The sequence below is a fragment of the Thamnophis sirtalis genome, unplaced genomic scaffold, assembly GCF_051295495.1.
Source record: "Thamnophis sirtalis isolate CommonGarterSnake01/CBP01778 unplaced genomic scaffold, rThaSir2_p1.2 scaffold_3, whole genome shotgun sequence".
NCBI lineage: Eukaryota > Metazoa > Chordata > Lepidosauria > Squamata > Natricidae > Thamnophis > Thamnophis sirtalis.
Window position 1 is genome coordinate 166091388 of NW_028261383.1, and position 15186 is coordinate 166106573.

The window sequence follows — 15186 nt, forward strand, 5'->3', positions numbered from 1 at the left end:
TAGAGTAAGTCTGAGGAAATGGTTTTATGGGGTGATACTTACAATTTTCACTCCACAGAAAAGTTACTGGAAATTTTACCTATTAACAGCAAATTCATTTTTTGATTGCTAAAACTTTAAATAGCAAGCATTCACCGCACCTTCACACAACAGGGAAGCATCAGCAGCCCGAGAGGACCTGTATGGAATAGTTCCATGTTCATTGGCCACAGGAAGCTTGCTAGTTGATGGATTGGGAGGAGGATGGAAAAACAGAAGGAGGAGAATGGAAACAGGCTGGACAAACTGTCTGGGATCCTGAACAGGATAGTTCGAGATGGCATTTGCAACATATTCCATTTCCTTCAATTGTCTAGTAAATATTTGAATACTGAAGCAAGGAAAATTTGTTTAGATAGAATTTCCCACACACACAAACAATTATTCAACTTGCAAACTTGCTTACAGACCCTACCCACATCCGCTGCAGCTTGAGCCCAGATTATATCAAAGATTGGTGGGAATATGATAACAATTACATAAGCTCCTTTATTGCAACCACTTATTTATTTTTTTGTAAAATGAAGAATAGGTATCCATTTACCAGAGATGACAGCCTATCATATAGCAGTAGTTTCAATTCATGCCTTCAAGTTTCAAAGCTAGTTCCCCATCTATCAACCCACTTTAATTCTCATAAACTGTTGTTCATCACATACCATTAACTATAACCACCCAACAACCCGCCCTTCGATTTTGTTCTCCTTGTTGTTTCTATATTCATTAAACAAGCATTTAACATTTTATGTGATTTCTGCAGCAGGAGTTTATAATTCTTAGTATCATATCCCAGGTACAAACTCAGATTGGGACATATATTCCCGATTCACGTTGCCGAGATTTTCTTTCCCTCTCTCACAGAAAGCCCGATTTTGAGGAACAGGGAAGGAATTGAAATAAGTCAGCAGTTTTTATCCTTCCAATAAATCTTTTCAGAGCAGCCTTTATCTCCATGTTTCTAAGCGTGTAAATGAAGGGGTTGAGCATGGGAGTCACCATTGTGTACATGAGAGAAGAAATCATGTTTTGTTCTGGACTCCTGGAGTTTGGCTGCAGGTAGACCCAGCAGAGGGTGCCATAGAAGAGGACCACCACACCCAAGTGAGAGCCACATGTGGAAATGGCCTTTTGTTTCCCCTTTGTGGATGGGACTCTAAGAATGGTGCAGAAAATGCAGGCATAGGAGATCACAATGAGGATGAATGGGGCCAAGACATCTATGTAGCTCTCAATTAGAGAAATTGTTTCTATAACACTTGTGTCTGAGCATGCCAGTCGTAGCAAAGGGAAGAACTCACAGAAGAACTGGGGGATCTCCTTAGAGGAACAGAAAGAGAGAGGGAACATTATCAATGTATACAGCACAGAATTGAGGGATGCCAGGAGCCAACAGATGGCCACAAGTAAGAGGCAGCGCTTGTGGCTCATCCGTGTGGCATAAAGCAGTGGGTGGCAGATGGCCATATAGCGGTCATAGGCCATCACAGCCAAAAGATAGTTGTCTGTGTTGGCGAAGGTCATGTAGAAATACATTTGCATCAAGCAACCACTATAGGAAATAGTCCTGACCTGGAAGAGAAGGTTTTGCAGCATCTTGGGGACAGTCACGGAGGCAAAACCCACATCTGCCAAAGAAAGATGCCTGAGGAAGAAATACATGGGGGTCTGCAGAAGGTGAGCGTCTGAGGAAATCAGCAGAACAATCAGTAAATTCCCCAGGACTGTCAGGAGGTACATGGATAGGAAGAGCAAGCCCAGAAGGTGTTGGTGCTCTGACTGGAAGGATAAATCCATAAGAATGAAATCGGAGGAGTCCGTATGGTTCTGTTTCGCCATTACTCAACTATGGAAAAGAATAAAAGAGATACACAGATAACAGCTCAGTTCGCTTAGAGGGATACCAGGATGAAGGTGACAAAAAGTAGAAACAGAGGAAAGGAGCAAAGCAGGCCATAACGTGTGTGTGGGCCCCCTCCTGCCTCATTTCAATAGGTAAGGTAAAGAGTCAACCAGGGGCACATCTGAAGGCAGACGATGAATCCACCTTGCCAAAACAAAGCAAATTTGAATTTGGCTGGTACTTGGAAAATTGCTTCAGATTTTTTTTTCTGAAGACTGCAGGAGGCAGGGTTTTTTTCACTCTAGAATAAACATTAAAAACTGAAGTTCACATCAAAGTGATTTTCATATGTTTTGCTTGGAGGTATATAATGAAAGACAGGTGGGTCAGAAAAGGCCTAAATAAAGCAATTCAAAGCTGATTTTGTTTCTGTAAACATTCAACCCCACATTACAGGAGTATACTTTAAAAGCATTTGTTCTTGTTACTGACACCTAGTTACATTACTAAATAACTTCATGCGATCTGAGAGTTTCCTTTACGTACCAGCCTGCCTTACACTTGTCAGTATTATCACTGAAGCCTTTTGTTACTTGAGTCCTCCAAACTACAACACTGTTGCTTCGTGGAGGAATTTACCTCTGGTTTAACATTTACATTTAGAAATGAAGCCATGGAAACTTTTAAGGAGGAGGGGGTTTGGGGGAGGGGGGCTTAAAAAGGAAAGGCATGATGGCTTTGTGCCTGCTACAGATCAAACAGAAAATGACCTTACCTCATTCATTCCTGCTCAACCTGAGAATATGTTTCTTTGAATCTTCTTTCCACAAATTACATCCACAATATTGGATCTCTCATGAAACTATCCAAGATGTTTCTAAATGTAATTTTCGACCCTTGTGTGTCACCTGGATGGGAAAGATATAAAAGTAAATACATGTAACCATCAATAAACCTGGATGTTTTCTACCTAATTTATTCCTTTCCCTTCTTTTGGAGACAGCTTGTTTTCTGTGTTGTATTTGATCTATGCTGGGGTAATGCACAGTTTGTTTGTTTATCATGTATTTATTTAGAATTCATATCTATGTATTCTATATAACTATAGCTATTCTATAGTTGCTCTCAACAATGACACTTCCCATGTTAGAGCATCAAACTGGTTGAATTATTCTACCTCTCTGATGGAATACATGAAAGGCAGGGGAGCAGATCAAACCAGTAGTTTGCAATAAAGTCACGCAAGGCACATTTAGAATGTCATAAATTTCACATAATAGTGTATCTATGTATCATATCACAAGAAACAAAAATAACGCAGAGACCTCTATGTAGAAAAATCCAGGACATTTACAAACCTTTTTCCTATACAGTAAGTATTCAGGTTTCAGACAGTCCAAAGATTGCAGGTACCCACTAGATTCTAACAAGTAAAGTTCAGTTGTTAAAAGAGTACATGGGGTTAATCCACACATATTAATTGTTCCTTTCAATTAGTGGTTCTATTGTCTAATATAGTGCTATTACCTCTTTGCTTTATTACCTCTGAAAATACTATATAACAAGGAGAGAAGAAGAGAGAGAGATGGCACACAATAGTGGCAGAACCGTTGCGTTTTCTACATTACAAAGAATATTCCCTTCCTATTCTGCACATCACATGAGCTCCAGGTTGAAAGAATTACACATATCTAAATGCCAATGGATATTTCTATGGATGTTTCCTATGTAATGGCTTAGGCCACTGGGATCTTGTTAATTCTGACATTGTATCTCTTAGGATTCCTCCGTTTAGTCAAGTCAAGATTGAGCTATCAGAATATTCTAATCTGATACAAAACCTGTAGTAGATCTGAGTAGACTTTGATTGATTTTGTGATTTCAGACTGATGAGAATAGTCCACATTACAAAATAAACTAGCATGCTAACAATGTAACTGGGCTAAAATCCTATATCTTAATGTATAGATTTCTATGTGAAAGGGAGGCCTTCTTATGAAGCAGAATTCCACCATATAAACATCCATTACAGTCTACAACAATATATGACCTACATGGAATGATCTCACTGTAAATTTGGCCCTTTTCCAGTCTTGCCATACTTAGGCTGAATTTTTGTAGAAAAATAAACTTTGGAAACAGTTCTGAGTTAGGTAGGTAGGAGCCTCATACAATTTGGTAGCTCGGACAATTCATTTTAGCATCGTCAGAATAAATGATCTGGCTTTGCTAATAGATATCTTCATTCTCATGGAATTGAGATACTTATTGAAAATAGCAATGATGTTTAACTCTTTAGAACTTTCATACATAGTTACATAGTTACATTCATACTTAATCTCCTGAACCTCTAAAATATTGGGGTTTGAAGCTGGAGAAATATCTTGAGAATATCTACAGTGATTCCTAAGAATAAAGAAATGGTTGATGAAACAAATCATAGTTCTCACTTGGAGCACACATAACCAGGTTTATATTATCCTATTTCAGTCCTAGCTTCCTGGAAAAAGCTATAATGTTAGAAAGGTTCGAGGTTTGAGGTTCATTTTATTTATATGCCGCCCTATTCCCAGCGGGACTCAGGGCGGCACACAAACCCAGGGAGGGGGGAGGGAAAAACACAAAAACTACAAAAAGTACAGGGCATTTAAAACAACCAACAGCCACACAATTCGAGAGGGGAAGGGAACTCATTGACCCCAGGCCTGCCGACACAGCCAGGTTTTAACGGCTTTTCGGAAGGCCTGGAGAGAGGTGAGGGTCCGAATCTCTGCGGGGAGCTCGTTCCAAAGGGCCGGAGCCGCCACAGAGAAGGCCCTCCCCCGGGTAGTGGCCAGATTACATTGGCTAGTAGACGGAACCCGGAGGAGGCCTAATCTGTGTGATCTAATGGGTCTTTGGGAGGTAATCAGCAGCAGGCGGTCTCTCAAGTACCCAGGTCCAATACCATGAAGGGCTTTATAAGTGACGACTAGCACCTTGAAGCGTATCCGGAGACCAATTGGTAACCAGTGCAGCTCGTGGAGAAAGGTAGAAGGAAAGCGAAAAGGAAGAAAACAGAGATAGTTTATAGCATTGATGAGGGCACCATTGGAAAACATGGAAATTTGGAATAGATTGTCATGGAAAATATTTATCTATGTACTGTAGTTACTAATAATGAACAATTATGTTGATGGCATATAAACAATCAATTGATCAATCATAGATGGCTATTAAAAAAACAAAGGCAAATGGGCCATCAGACAAATAAACTCAGAGTCCTTACTCAAAACATAAATGATCAGGCTCAATTTTTTTGTACTTCAGAGAAGTTATGCAAAGATCAAACTCTCTGGAAAAGTCTGTAATCCTGGGAAAGAGCAAAGGAAAAAGAAGAGGACAATTAACAATAAGATAAATGGACTCAATTACAATGGTGATGAGTTTACTACTGAAAGACTTGAAGGACCAGACCAGGTTGGAATGGATCATCCTGGAGAAAATCCATCCTTGTGGTTCCTAAGAGTCAACACCAACTTGATGACATATTAATCAATCAACCAACCAACCAATCAAGATATTAATGGGAATCATCAATTGCATTCATGATTAGCTCCGTGTTCACTTTATTTCCATGTCCAACAAGAAAGCCTTTCAGAATGCAGAAAGGGAAGAAATGATGCTTCTTTTGCTATTCACTACTTGTGGTTTATCCATAAATAGTATTTGGTGAGTTAATAAGTTGTCGGCTTAGCAAGAAATCAAGGATAAGCAAGCAGGTGCGGGGGAATGTGTTATGAATTTTCTATACCCGAAACATCAAAAATAGCCTTCTCAAGAGTTGTTCCAATTAGACTATATTGCAATAATTTCAGTAATAGAAAAGGATTGGCAATTTCCAAGTATAAATCTTTACAAAATCTAAAACCTGTTGGAAATTAACCAAGGAGAGAAGCAACCTGGATGTCAGGCCTGCAATTATATTCCTTTTAGAATTTTGGCCTGCCTCACTTTCTCTTATTTCATTATGCTGTTTCATTAGTATAGTTGATGGGAGGGGAAATAGAAGGAGTAGGATTGTGGAATGTATTGTTTTCATTCCTTTCTAGAAGCTGAAGGTCATCTTTTGTCTCCGTACTTTGACATCTGACCAGAAGCAGCTGGGTGCCAGCGTGGAAGAAGATTGGACCATGTGATGGATTGTGGGTGTGGGGACAAGATCATGAACTTTTAACTGGGTGGAATTCTGATGTCATTTCCAGTATTGGGATTCCATAGCATGATGCCAACATGTACCACCAATATGCGGACGATACGCAGTTGTACCTGTCCGCCCCCTGCCAACTCAGCGAAGCAGTAGAAGTGATGTGCCAGTGCCTGGAGGCTGTTAGGGTCTGGATGGGAGTAAACAAGTTGGCACTCAATCCAGACAAGACCGAGTGGCTACTGATGTTCCTGCCCAAAGATTGGCCAAGTATTCCATCTCTCAGGCTGGGGGGTGAAATTATACACCCCTCAGAGAGGGTTCGCAATTTGGGAGTCCTCCTGGATCCCCAGCTGACTTTAGAACACCATTTGTCAGCTGTGACCAGGGGGACCTTTGCCCAGGTTCGCCTGGTGCACCAATTGCAACCCTACCTGGATTGGGAGGCCCTTCAGACAGTCACTCACGCCCTTGTGACCTCAAGACTGTATTACTGTAACGCGCTCTACATGGGGCTGCCCTTGAAGAGTGTTCGAAGACTTCAGCTAGTCCAGAACGCAGCCGCGTGAGCGATTGTGGGTGCACCCAGGTACACCCACGTCACACCTATCCTCCGCAAGCTGCACTGGCTACCCATTAGTCTCTGGACCCGCTTCAAGGTGCTGGTCGTTACCTATAAAGCCCTACATGGCATCGGACCTGGGTACCTGAGGGACCGCCTCCTGCCAATTACCTCCCATAGACCGATTAGATCTCACAGGTTAGGTCTTCTCCGTATTCCATCTGCCAGCCAATGTCGGCTGGCGACTCCCAGGGGGAGAGCCTTCTCTGTTGCAGCTCCAGCCCTTTGGAACGACCTCCCCGTGGAGATCCGGACCCTTACTACCCTCCCGGCCTTCCGCAAAGCTGTTAAGTCCTGGCTGCTCTAGCAGGCCGGGGGGCTTTCGGAATATCCAGCCCCATGGTAACTGTGAATGTTGTGTATTTTTAAAGTGTTGTTTTGTTTATTTATCCCCTTCCCTTGTTTATTGTAAGCCGCCCGGAGTCCTTCGGGAGTGGGTGGCATACAAGATCAATAAACATCAACATCAAACATCAACATGTCTGTCTTATTAAATTGGAACTTTAAGGATAGCTCTGCCTTGGACTCTGATTTAATTCTGCATGATATCTGACACTGGAAGGTAATAGTTGAACATGTTATTGGTTTGTCAATCAACAATAACAAACAGAGGACTGATGATATGAGATTATTTTGGCATTCATTTAAAGCCTATATACAGACTAAGATGAAAGCTCATGCTCCTTGAAGGAAAAAAATATATGAGAGACTCACTTTGTAGAAGGTAAGAATAAGAAGTAAACGATGTTTTGAATGCACATGCTGGGAATCACAGTTTGTTTTATGTTTTTATATAAAAGACAGATCAAGTATATATCTTGAAAGCTAAATTGTATTTGGAAAAGGAGAAAAATCTTTTAAACTATTGTCTTCTCATTTGAAGCAATAGAACATGAAACTTGAATTTGTTGAACCTGTTCCTTCATGAATGCTCCTGTGTTGAAATAGTATAATAGTAGTATAATATTTACAAAAGATATGCTTTGGGATGTCTCATATCTAAATTATATGAAATTAATCCCCAGATTACGTCATTTTACACATACCTATATTCTGTTAATGTATCCTTTGAACAGATAATGCTTTCTAAAATGGAATAAATTTTCCAGAATTGTTTGATATACTCACTTTTTTAAACACTAGTAAATCAATGAAATCTAGAAAAGCCTCTTGGTTGGATGGGATACTCACAAAGTGATATATAAAAAGAAAAACTTGGCATTTATTTTGTGAAATAGAGGCCCTACCAGCATTATCCTATGAGGCTTACATTATGGTTATTATGAAGGGGAAAGGACCTTATAAATTCTGTAAACTATCATTAATATTTTTGTTAAATCTTGATGCCAAGATTTTAAGAGCCACTTTATTACAAAGTTTACAGAAAGCAAACTTTAAAAAAATCATCTATCAAAGTCAGCTTTTATGAAAAGATGTCACGCTACCGATAATATTAGATTACTGGTGGGCATATTAGCATTGTAAGATAATAAAGATGAAATATCTGTTCTGGCTTTATTAGATTCATAAAAAACCATTGATATGATGCAAAATTGATATGGCACAAGTGATGACAAAAAAATGAATTTCCTGCTGAATGCATATCTTGGATTACCACGTCTTCTTCTAATCCTTCTGCTAAAGTAATCACTAATGGGATTAAGTCATCAGCAATCGAAGTGAGAAGTGGAACATGATGAGGATTCCCCATCTCCTGGAAAAATTGATAAACTGTAGTGGTCCTTTTAGCTATCTCCTCCTCCTCCTTTTTCTTTCCTTTTAAATGCTGTCTCACTGAAGTCACTCATAGTATATTTTAAGAGGCTAAAAACCAGGAGACCATGGCTTCTAGTCCCACATTAGGCACAAAGCCATGTGGGTGGTTTTTTTGGGCTAGTCTGTGTGTGTGTGTGTGTCTGTCTGTCTGTCTGTCTCTCTCTCTCTTTCTCCCTCCCTCCCTCCCCCCCGCTCTCTCCTCAGAAGATGGTAATAGCAAGCCAATTGCCTTTTTAAAAAAATGTTTCATAGAAAATGCACCAACTTGTCCAGGCTGTTTCCAGGAGTTAAGACTGACAAAGGCAGAAACAAAGGGGGGGAACTATAGTAAGGATGGGTAGGGTGAGTACTTTTCTGCATATCTGTTATGAATATTAATTATTTTAATTGCCATTTACTTTGTATCATAACATGAGAAGCATTTAGCATCTTCTAAACACAGGGAGATATTATTTCAAAGGAAGCTAAAATTGGTTTCTTCCAGGAACCTCTGTCTTTCAACAGAGAAACAGATATTTTTTAACTTATGGGTCACAATGTTTGTGAAAGATATAACCCATTTACTGTGGGGAGGCACAATTTTATTTTTAAGCGATCAACCTTGAATGAGCAAAGTAGTTGTGTAGTCAAACCACCTCCTAGCTTTTCCTGCACCGAGAATCCCAAAGAAATCAACAATTTTATTCATGTAAAATTCCTTTATACTTGTAGTAGGGAGTTACGATAGGACAAAATCTGAGAAGTTTTGAATTAAGTGGCAGAGATGTATGTCAGTGGTAATATCAAATATATAAGAAGCATTGCAATTTTTATCAGTTGATTTTCCAACTTGATATTGAAGAAGACTCTCAGATAGTCATTTACAGGGTCACTCAGGATGATCTTCAGTGTAATATTTCTTTTGGATTATAATTTATTCCACTGACTAGAATATTTAAAGCCCTGAAATCTATCCGTTGAGAAACAAAACAGGTCAATCAAACTTGACATCTGTAATGAGGTGGGTTCCACCACAAAATCGCGGAGGACAAAATCGCGCTCGACGAAAGCGCGCATTTGACGTCATCACAGCGCGACGAAAACATCGCGCTGTGATCGAAAAATGTAAAAATAAAGCTAAAACCTTACCCTAACCCCCCCAAACCTAACCCTAAACCTAACCCTAAACCTAACCCTTAACCTAACCCTAAATCTAACCCTAAACCTAACCGTTAACGTAACGAAAAACTTAACGCTAACCCTTAACCTAACGCTAAACCTAACGCTAACGCTCTAAACCTGACCCTAACCCTTAACCTAACCCTAACCCTTAACCTAACCCTTACCTTTATGTGAATCGGCTTGCTTTAATTTTAATTTTATTTCAATTTTTAATTTTTTTCGTCGCGCTGTGATGACGTCACATGCGCGCTTTCGTCGAGCGCGATTTTGTCCTCCGCGCTTTTGACGGGTCACGATGAGGTGCACTCACAATCTCACATGGGCTGTGGTAGGTTAATCCCCACTGCCTCCCACAACTGAGTCTTTGAACTCACTACCCACAGCACCAATATATCTCTCATTCTGGGGAAGAATGAATTTGGTAATGCTGCCAATCAGATATTTTATTCCAGAAGATGATAATAGCAAGCCAATTGTCTTTTTTTAAATGTTTTTTTAAACCACTTCCTGTAATGTGAAACTCATTCTATGTGGGAGCTGCACCATGTCTCTAGGAATTAGATGCCTACCTAGTATTTCATATGTTTACATAATAGAAATCTCGCCCCAAAAAAGTCGAGTTCTTTTTCCTACAATGACCCTCATTGATTTGTCAAGTCCTTATTGTACATATTGAGATCCAAAAATGACAGGTTAAAAAAAATAAGAAGGAGTAGTGAAATCCACAAGAATAAATCTGTAACTGGATCTGTAACCAGCCACCTGCCTGTTGTGATCAATATGCCATCAAGGGTTGAAGGGTCAGCCACAGTGGTTTTGTCCTTCACATCTCTCTCCACACACACCTCAGAATACCTTAGCATTGTTGAGGGAAGAAGTAAAAACATTTATTAGACAGAAAGCAGAACAAAACACAAAACATAGCAAGGCCTCCTTTCAAAATCGATCACCATTTGATGAGAATTTGTCACTGGCAGGCAGATCTGAAAGACTACGAAGAAGTTTTAAAAGTTTTTTAAAGAGAGGCAAGAGATCTGGAGGAAAGCATTTCCAGGACGTGGTGGAAATCTCTCTCCCTGGAACCCATATCTTCATGATACAAAGATTCATATCTCGTAAGCATGCAAGAGAAAATTGGCTTCATAGCAGAGTAAAAACATGCAAATTGATAAAATAAATTCATATCGGCCAAGGTGTAATCCCATGCTATTAAGTAATTCAGGCTTATTATTTCATTCAAATATGAAAATTAAAACCCAGAATGTAAAATATGAACATTCTTGAAATTCAGGCAATTTGGAGATTATACAGGATACACTGAGATTACAGGTAGTCCTCAATTTATGACCACAATGGAGCCCAATGTTTTTGTTCTTAAGTGAAACATTTGTTAAGTGAACTTTGCCCCATTTTATGACCTTTTGTGCCACAATTGTTACGTGAATCACCGCAGTCGTTAATTTAGTAGCACAGTCAGAGGTGGGTTCCTACCAGTTTGCACCTATTCGGTAGAACCGGTTCGTCAAATCTACCGAACTGGTTAGAAGAGGTTCCACCAGTGGACCCGTAAAGCAGGCCACACCTACAGAAGAGGTTCCAAAAATTTTTGAAACCCACCACTGGTCCTTGGATATGATTATTCTACACTATCATGCTCATATTTATAAAACTCAGTGCCTCTGTGAAAGGTAAGGATGACTACTGCGTTTGTGGTGCAATCAGAACATTGCGTGTGTTGAAGTTGTTTTAACGCAAACCAAAGATGCCTTTAAAAAAACAAGTTTACATCATATTCTTATGCATGCCAGTGCTGTGTGTGAGGTAATTTAAGGTGGTTCTGACAAGTGTCGTCGGCATCTTCATATCTGGTCACATGGGCGACAAGCCACTCCCACAAAGGAGGCCACACCCACAGAGTAGGTTCGAACAATTTTTGAAACCCACCACTGAGCACAGTTGTCAAGGGAATCCGGCATCCCCATTGACTTTGCTTGTAAGAACGTCACAAAAGGTGATCACATGACCCCAGGACACTGCAACTGTCATAAATATGAGTCGGTTGCCAAGCATTTGAATTTTGATCACATGACTGTGGGGGATACTGCAACAGTCGTAAGTGTGAAAAATTGTCATAAGTCACTTTTTCCAGTGCTGTTGTAACTTTGAATGGTTACTAAATGAACTGTTGAAAGTTGAGGACTACCTGCATTAACATAAGATTAAAAATTTATGAAATCATTAGAATGGAATAGTATTCATCATAGGAACAATACAGCATAAAAATGTCAACTTTCAGAATCACAGTAAGAATTGCATTTCAGAACGAAAGACATAATATATGGAGTTTATAACCAACAGTTGGCTTTCTTAGAGAATCCTTGAAGGAATCTTTGAAGGGAAAAAAAAACAGGGCTTCTATTTTCAATCTGGAACAACAAAAGGTATATAAAACACCTCAACTTTTATCTGAATTTGTTTACTGGTTTTATAGTTGATTTGCCGTTTCTGTTGAGGCAGCATTGGTCTCATTACAGTTCAGTTCTTCTGAAACCAGCCTCTTAATATTCTTTTCATTGCCTCATGCATTGTACGGTTCCTCAGGCTGTATATGAAAGGATTGAGCATGGGAGTCACCACAGTGTACAAAATTGATGCGATTTTCAATGTTGACCCAGCATAAGTGGAGGACGGGCGGATATAGATGCCCAACAGAGCCCCATAAAACAGAGCAACGGTGGTGAGATGGGAGAGGCAGGTGGAGAAGGCCTTGTATTTCCTGTGGCCTGGTGGTATTTTCAAAACTTTGAACGCAATGAAAAGGTAGGAAAAAATGATCAGCAAAAGGGGTCCGAGAAGAATAGCAGTGCCTTCACTGACGAGCAGCATTTCAACCGATGAGGTGTCAGAGCAGGAGAGCTTCAGTAAAGGATGGAGGTCACAGAAGAAATGGGGAATCTTTCGGGAAGCACAAAACTTAAAATTACACATGGAAAGGACGTACAGAAGGGAGTGGGCATAAGCCAGGAGCCAACATACAGCAGCCAGTTGTATGCAGAATCTGTAGCTCATGATTGTCGCATAATGCAATGGACGGCAAATGGCTACGTAGCGGTCGAATGCCATGGAGGCCAGGAGAAAGTTATCCGCAGCACAGAAGCTCACAAAGAAATACACCTGCGTCAGGCAACCACTAAAGGATATGGTGTTTGTGCAAGAGAGCAGGTTCTGCAGCATTTGAGGTACAATGGTGGAGCTCAATCCAAGATCAGCCAATGACAAGTGACAGAGGAAGAAATACATGGGAGCATGGAGGAGGCTAGCACTGGAGAAGATCAGCAAGATTATCACGAGGTTCCCTAGCAAACAAAGCAGGTACATACAGAGGAAAACAGGAAAAAGTAGTCCTTGAAACTCCGGAGAGGAAGAAAAACCCAGGAGGATGAATCCAACAAAGTTGGTTTGGTTCTCCTGATTCTTTTCCATAAGTCACCTGAAAATATTGATTTTTTGCATATTTTCATTTACACATCTGGTTTGTGTTTCACCCTAAGACATGAAGGAAAAGAAGTACAGTACTTGAGGACATGGGGGAAATTACTGAATTGTTTTGATTTGTATTCCCAAAATGGGGCACGTGGGGTACATTTACTTCAAGTATATGTCTGGCAATGGTAAAGGCATACATAAATTTCTTTGAATTCACTTTATGGAACATAAACTTGTAATAAAGAAGATTGATATTGGACATTTAGTATTCTATTGTGATTGCTCTTGGACTCACTGAATATAGGTTGTTGTTATGCTGTTTTATTTATGGCTTAGGCGTGTGTTGTTGTGAGTCAGATGTCTAAATAACAGATGTTGCTTAATTATTTTAGGACAGTTAAAACAAAAGTGTTTTATGCGGCTTCTCGAGTTTGGAGGAATGACATTTCAAATTGGGGGTGGTAATTAAGGTAATCCATTCTAAAGTGATGTATACTCAGTTTAGAAAATATTGTCGTTTCTTTATTCTCTCTTGAGGTCTGATTTAGAAATAGTTGAAATGAATGATGAGTGGCTTTTCTGAATCAGGATGTGTCTGGCTAAAGAAGCTAACCGACTTAGAGTGTACCTTTATAAATATCTATTGAAAAATATAATTGTGATGATATAGGGTATTACAAACAAAATTATTTCATTGCTTCTTGCCTGTAAGATAGTCCCTCTTCCTCTGAAGTGATAAATACTCAGGCTGAAATGGTCCATTTAGTACCATTGAGACTATAGCAAGAAGCAATGAGTGGAAACTAATCAAGGATAGAAGCAATTTAGGAGAAATTTCCTGACACTTAGAATAATAATCAGTGGAACAGCTTGCCTCCAGAAGTTGTGAATGCCCCAACACTGGAAGTCTTTAAGAAGATGTTGGATAGCCATTTGTCTGAAGTGGTGTAGGGTTTCCTGCCTAAGCAGGGGGTTGGACTAGAAGACCTCCAAGATCCCTTCCAATTCTGTTATTCTATTCTACTGCAATGGATCGTTCATCTGTTTCATCTATCCTTGTGTGTCCTAACTGGCAGCAGCATTGTGGCTCTTTGTTGATGAGCAAGGGTTGTGTTTAGGAAATTCTGTATGCAAAGCAGTTACTCAACAGCCTTTCTCCAGATTCTGTTATTGTTTCCTGTTCTATTAGCTACTGCAGGACAAACCAAATTCTATTCATAACAGTCCTTTTCAACTTCCTTTTCTGGACTGCTTTCTCACCTACATTTTCATATACCATTCCTATCTCTTTCTTCCAGTTTGCAAAAAATGGGGGGGGGGATTTGATGAGGATAAATTGAGCAAGAATGGCAGGTAGAGGAACCACACAACACAATGGTTCTTTGTTGCATTTTTACAATACAAAGTATTGAGAACCCTTTGTAGATAAAGTTGTCTCTAAAAGTCAGTGTGCTGTGTAAATGATCATACAGAGGCCTTCTACTGAGGCAGAGCTTTCATCCATTACCCTCCAATCCTCAATGCCCTGATTGGTCCTGGGTAGGCTCCTTCTGACAAGCACTTTTCCCAGCCCAGATCTGAAGAGGGAGGAGGAGTTCTCTCGCGACATACAGCCTCTTCTCCCGGGCTGAGGATCTCCTATTTAGCAGAGGAGTCTAAACAAAAGAACTGAACCCTTCCATTTACAATGTCTTCTCATTGCTGCACCACCTTATTTCATGGCCTCACAACTTTGCAAAAGTGCAGTTCGTATGCAGGTAATTGGAAGGGGAAGAGAGACAGCTGAATAAGGAATTACCTTTCTCCTGTCTTTCACTCAAATACAGTATGCTGGGTAGCAATAGTGTGGAAGGGTGAAGTGCCAGTCTATACATTTTTGATGTAGAGAGAGAAAGAGAAAAATGAAAAGCTTACTGGCTTGTGTCCATTAAAAAAAAAACACGAAATATTATACTGTACCTCTGGCAAAAAGTTCTCCTCTGAGATCCAGTTTCTTTATTTTTTTGATGATGATGAGATTCTTCATAACTTTCTCAGTTCTGAACAAGAAGTCAGGCTTCATGGGGCAGCATCTTC

At 40.0% G+C, this 15186-nt stretch overlaps 2 protein-coding genes across 2 annotated transcripts; both read right to left on the reverse strand.

Annotated features, from left to right (window-relative positions):
• Window positions 1–481: 481 nt before the first annotated feature.
• Window positions 482–1875, reverse strand: LOC106550561 (olfactory receptor 1F1-like). Its single transcript, XM_014068494.2, has 2 exons — window positions 965–1875; window positions 482–506 (listed from the first exon to the last, which is right to left on the reverse strand). Exons 1-2 carry the CDS (start codon window positions 1873–1875, stop codon window positions 482–484), a joined length of 936 nt encoding a protein of 311 aa, XP_013923969.2.
• A 10284-nt stretch (window positions 1876–12159) lies between these two features.
• LOC106550560 (olfactory receptor 1L4-like) lies at window positions 12160–13107 on the reverse strand. The gene has a single exon (XM_014068493.2). The coding sequence runs from the start codon at window positions 13105–13107 to the stop codon at window positions 12160–12162; it is 948 nt and encodes a 315-aa protein (XP_013923968.2).
• Between the last annotated feature and the right edge of the window lie 2079 nt (window positions 13108–15186).

Bases quoted from the DNA above. Each gene is read 5' to 3' on its own strand.
- LOC106550561 (XM_014068494.2), bottom strand. From the start codon at position 1,875: ATGGCGAAACAGAACCATACGGACTCCTCCGATTTCATTCTTATGGAT. The intron at 507-964 runs TATTGGAAGGAT...GTAATTGTTATC, and splicing joins AAGGCTGCTCTGAAAAGATT to ATATTCCCACCAATCTTTGA.
- LOC106550560 (XM_014068493.2), bottom strand. From the start codon at position 13,107: ATGGAAAAGAATCAGGAGAACCAAACCAACTTTGTTGGATTCATCCTC.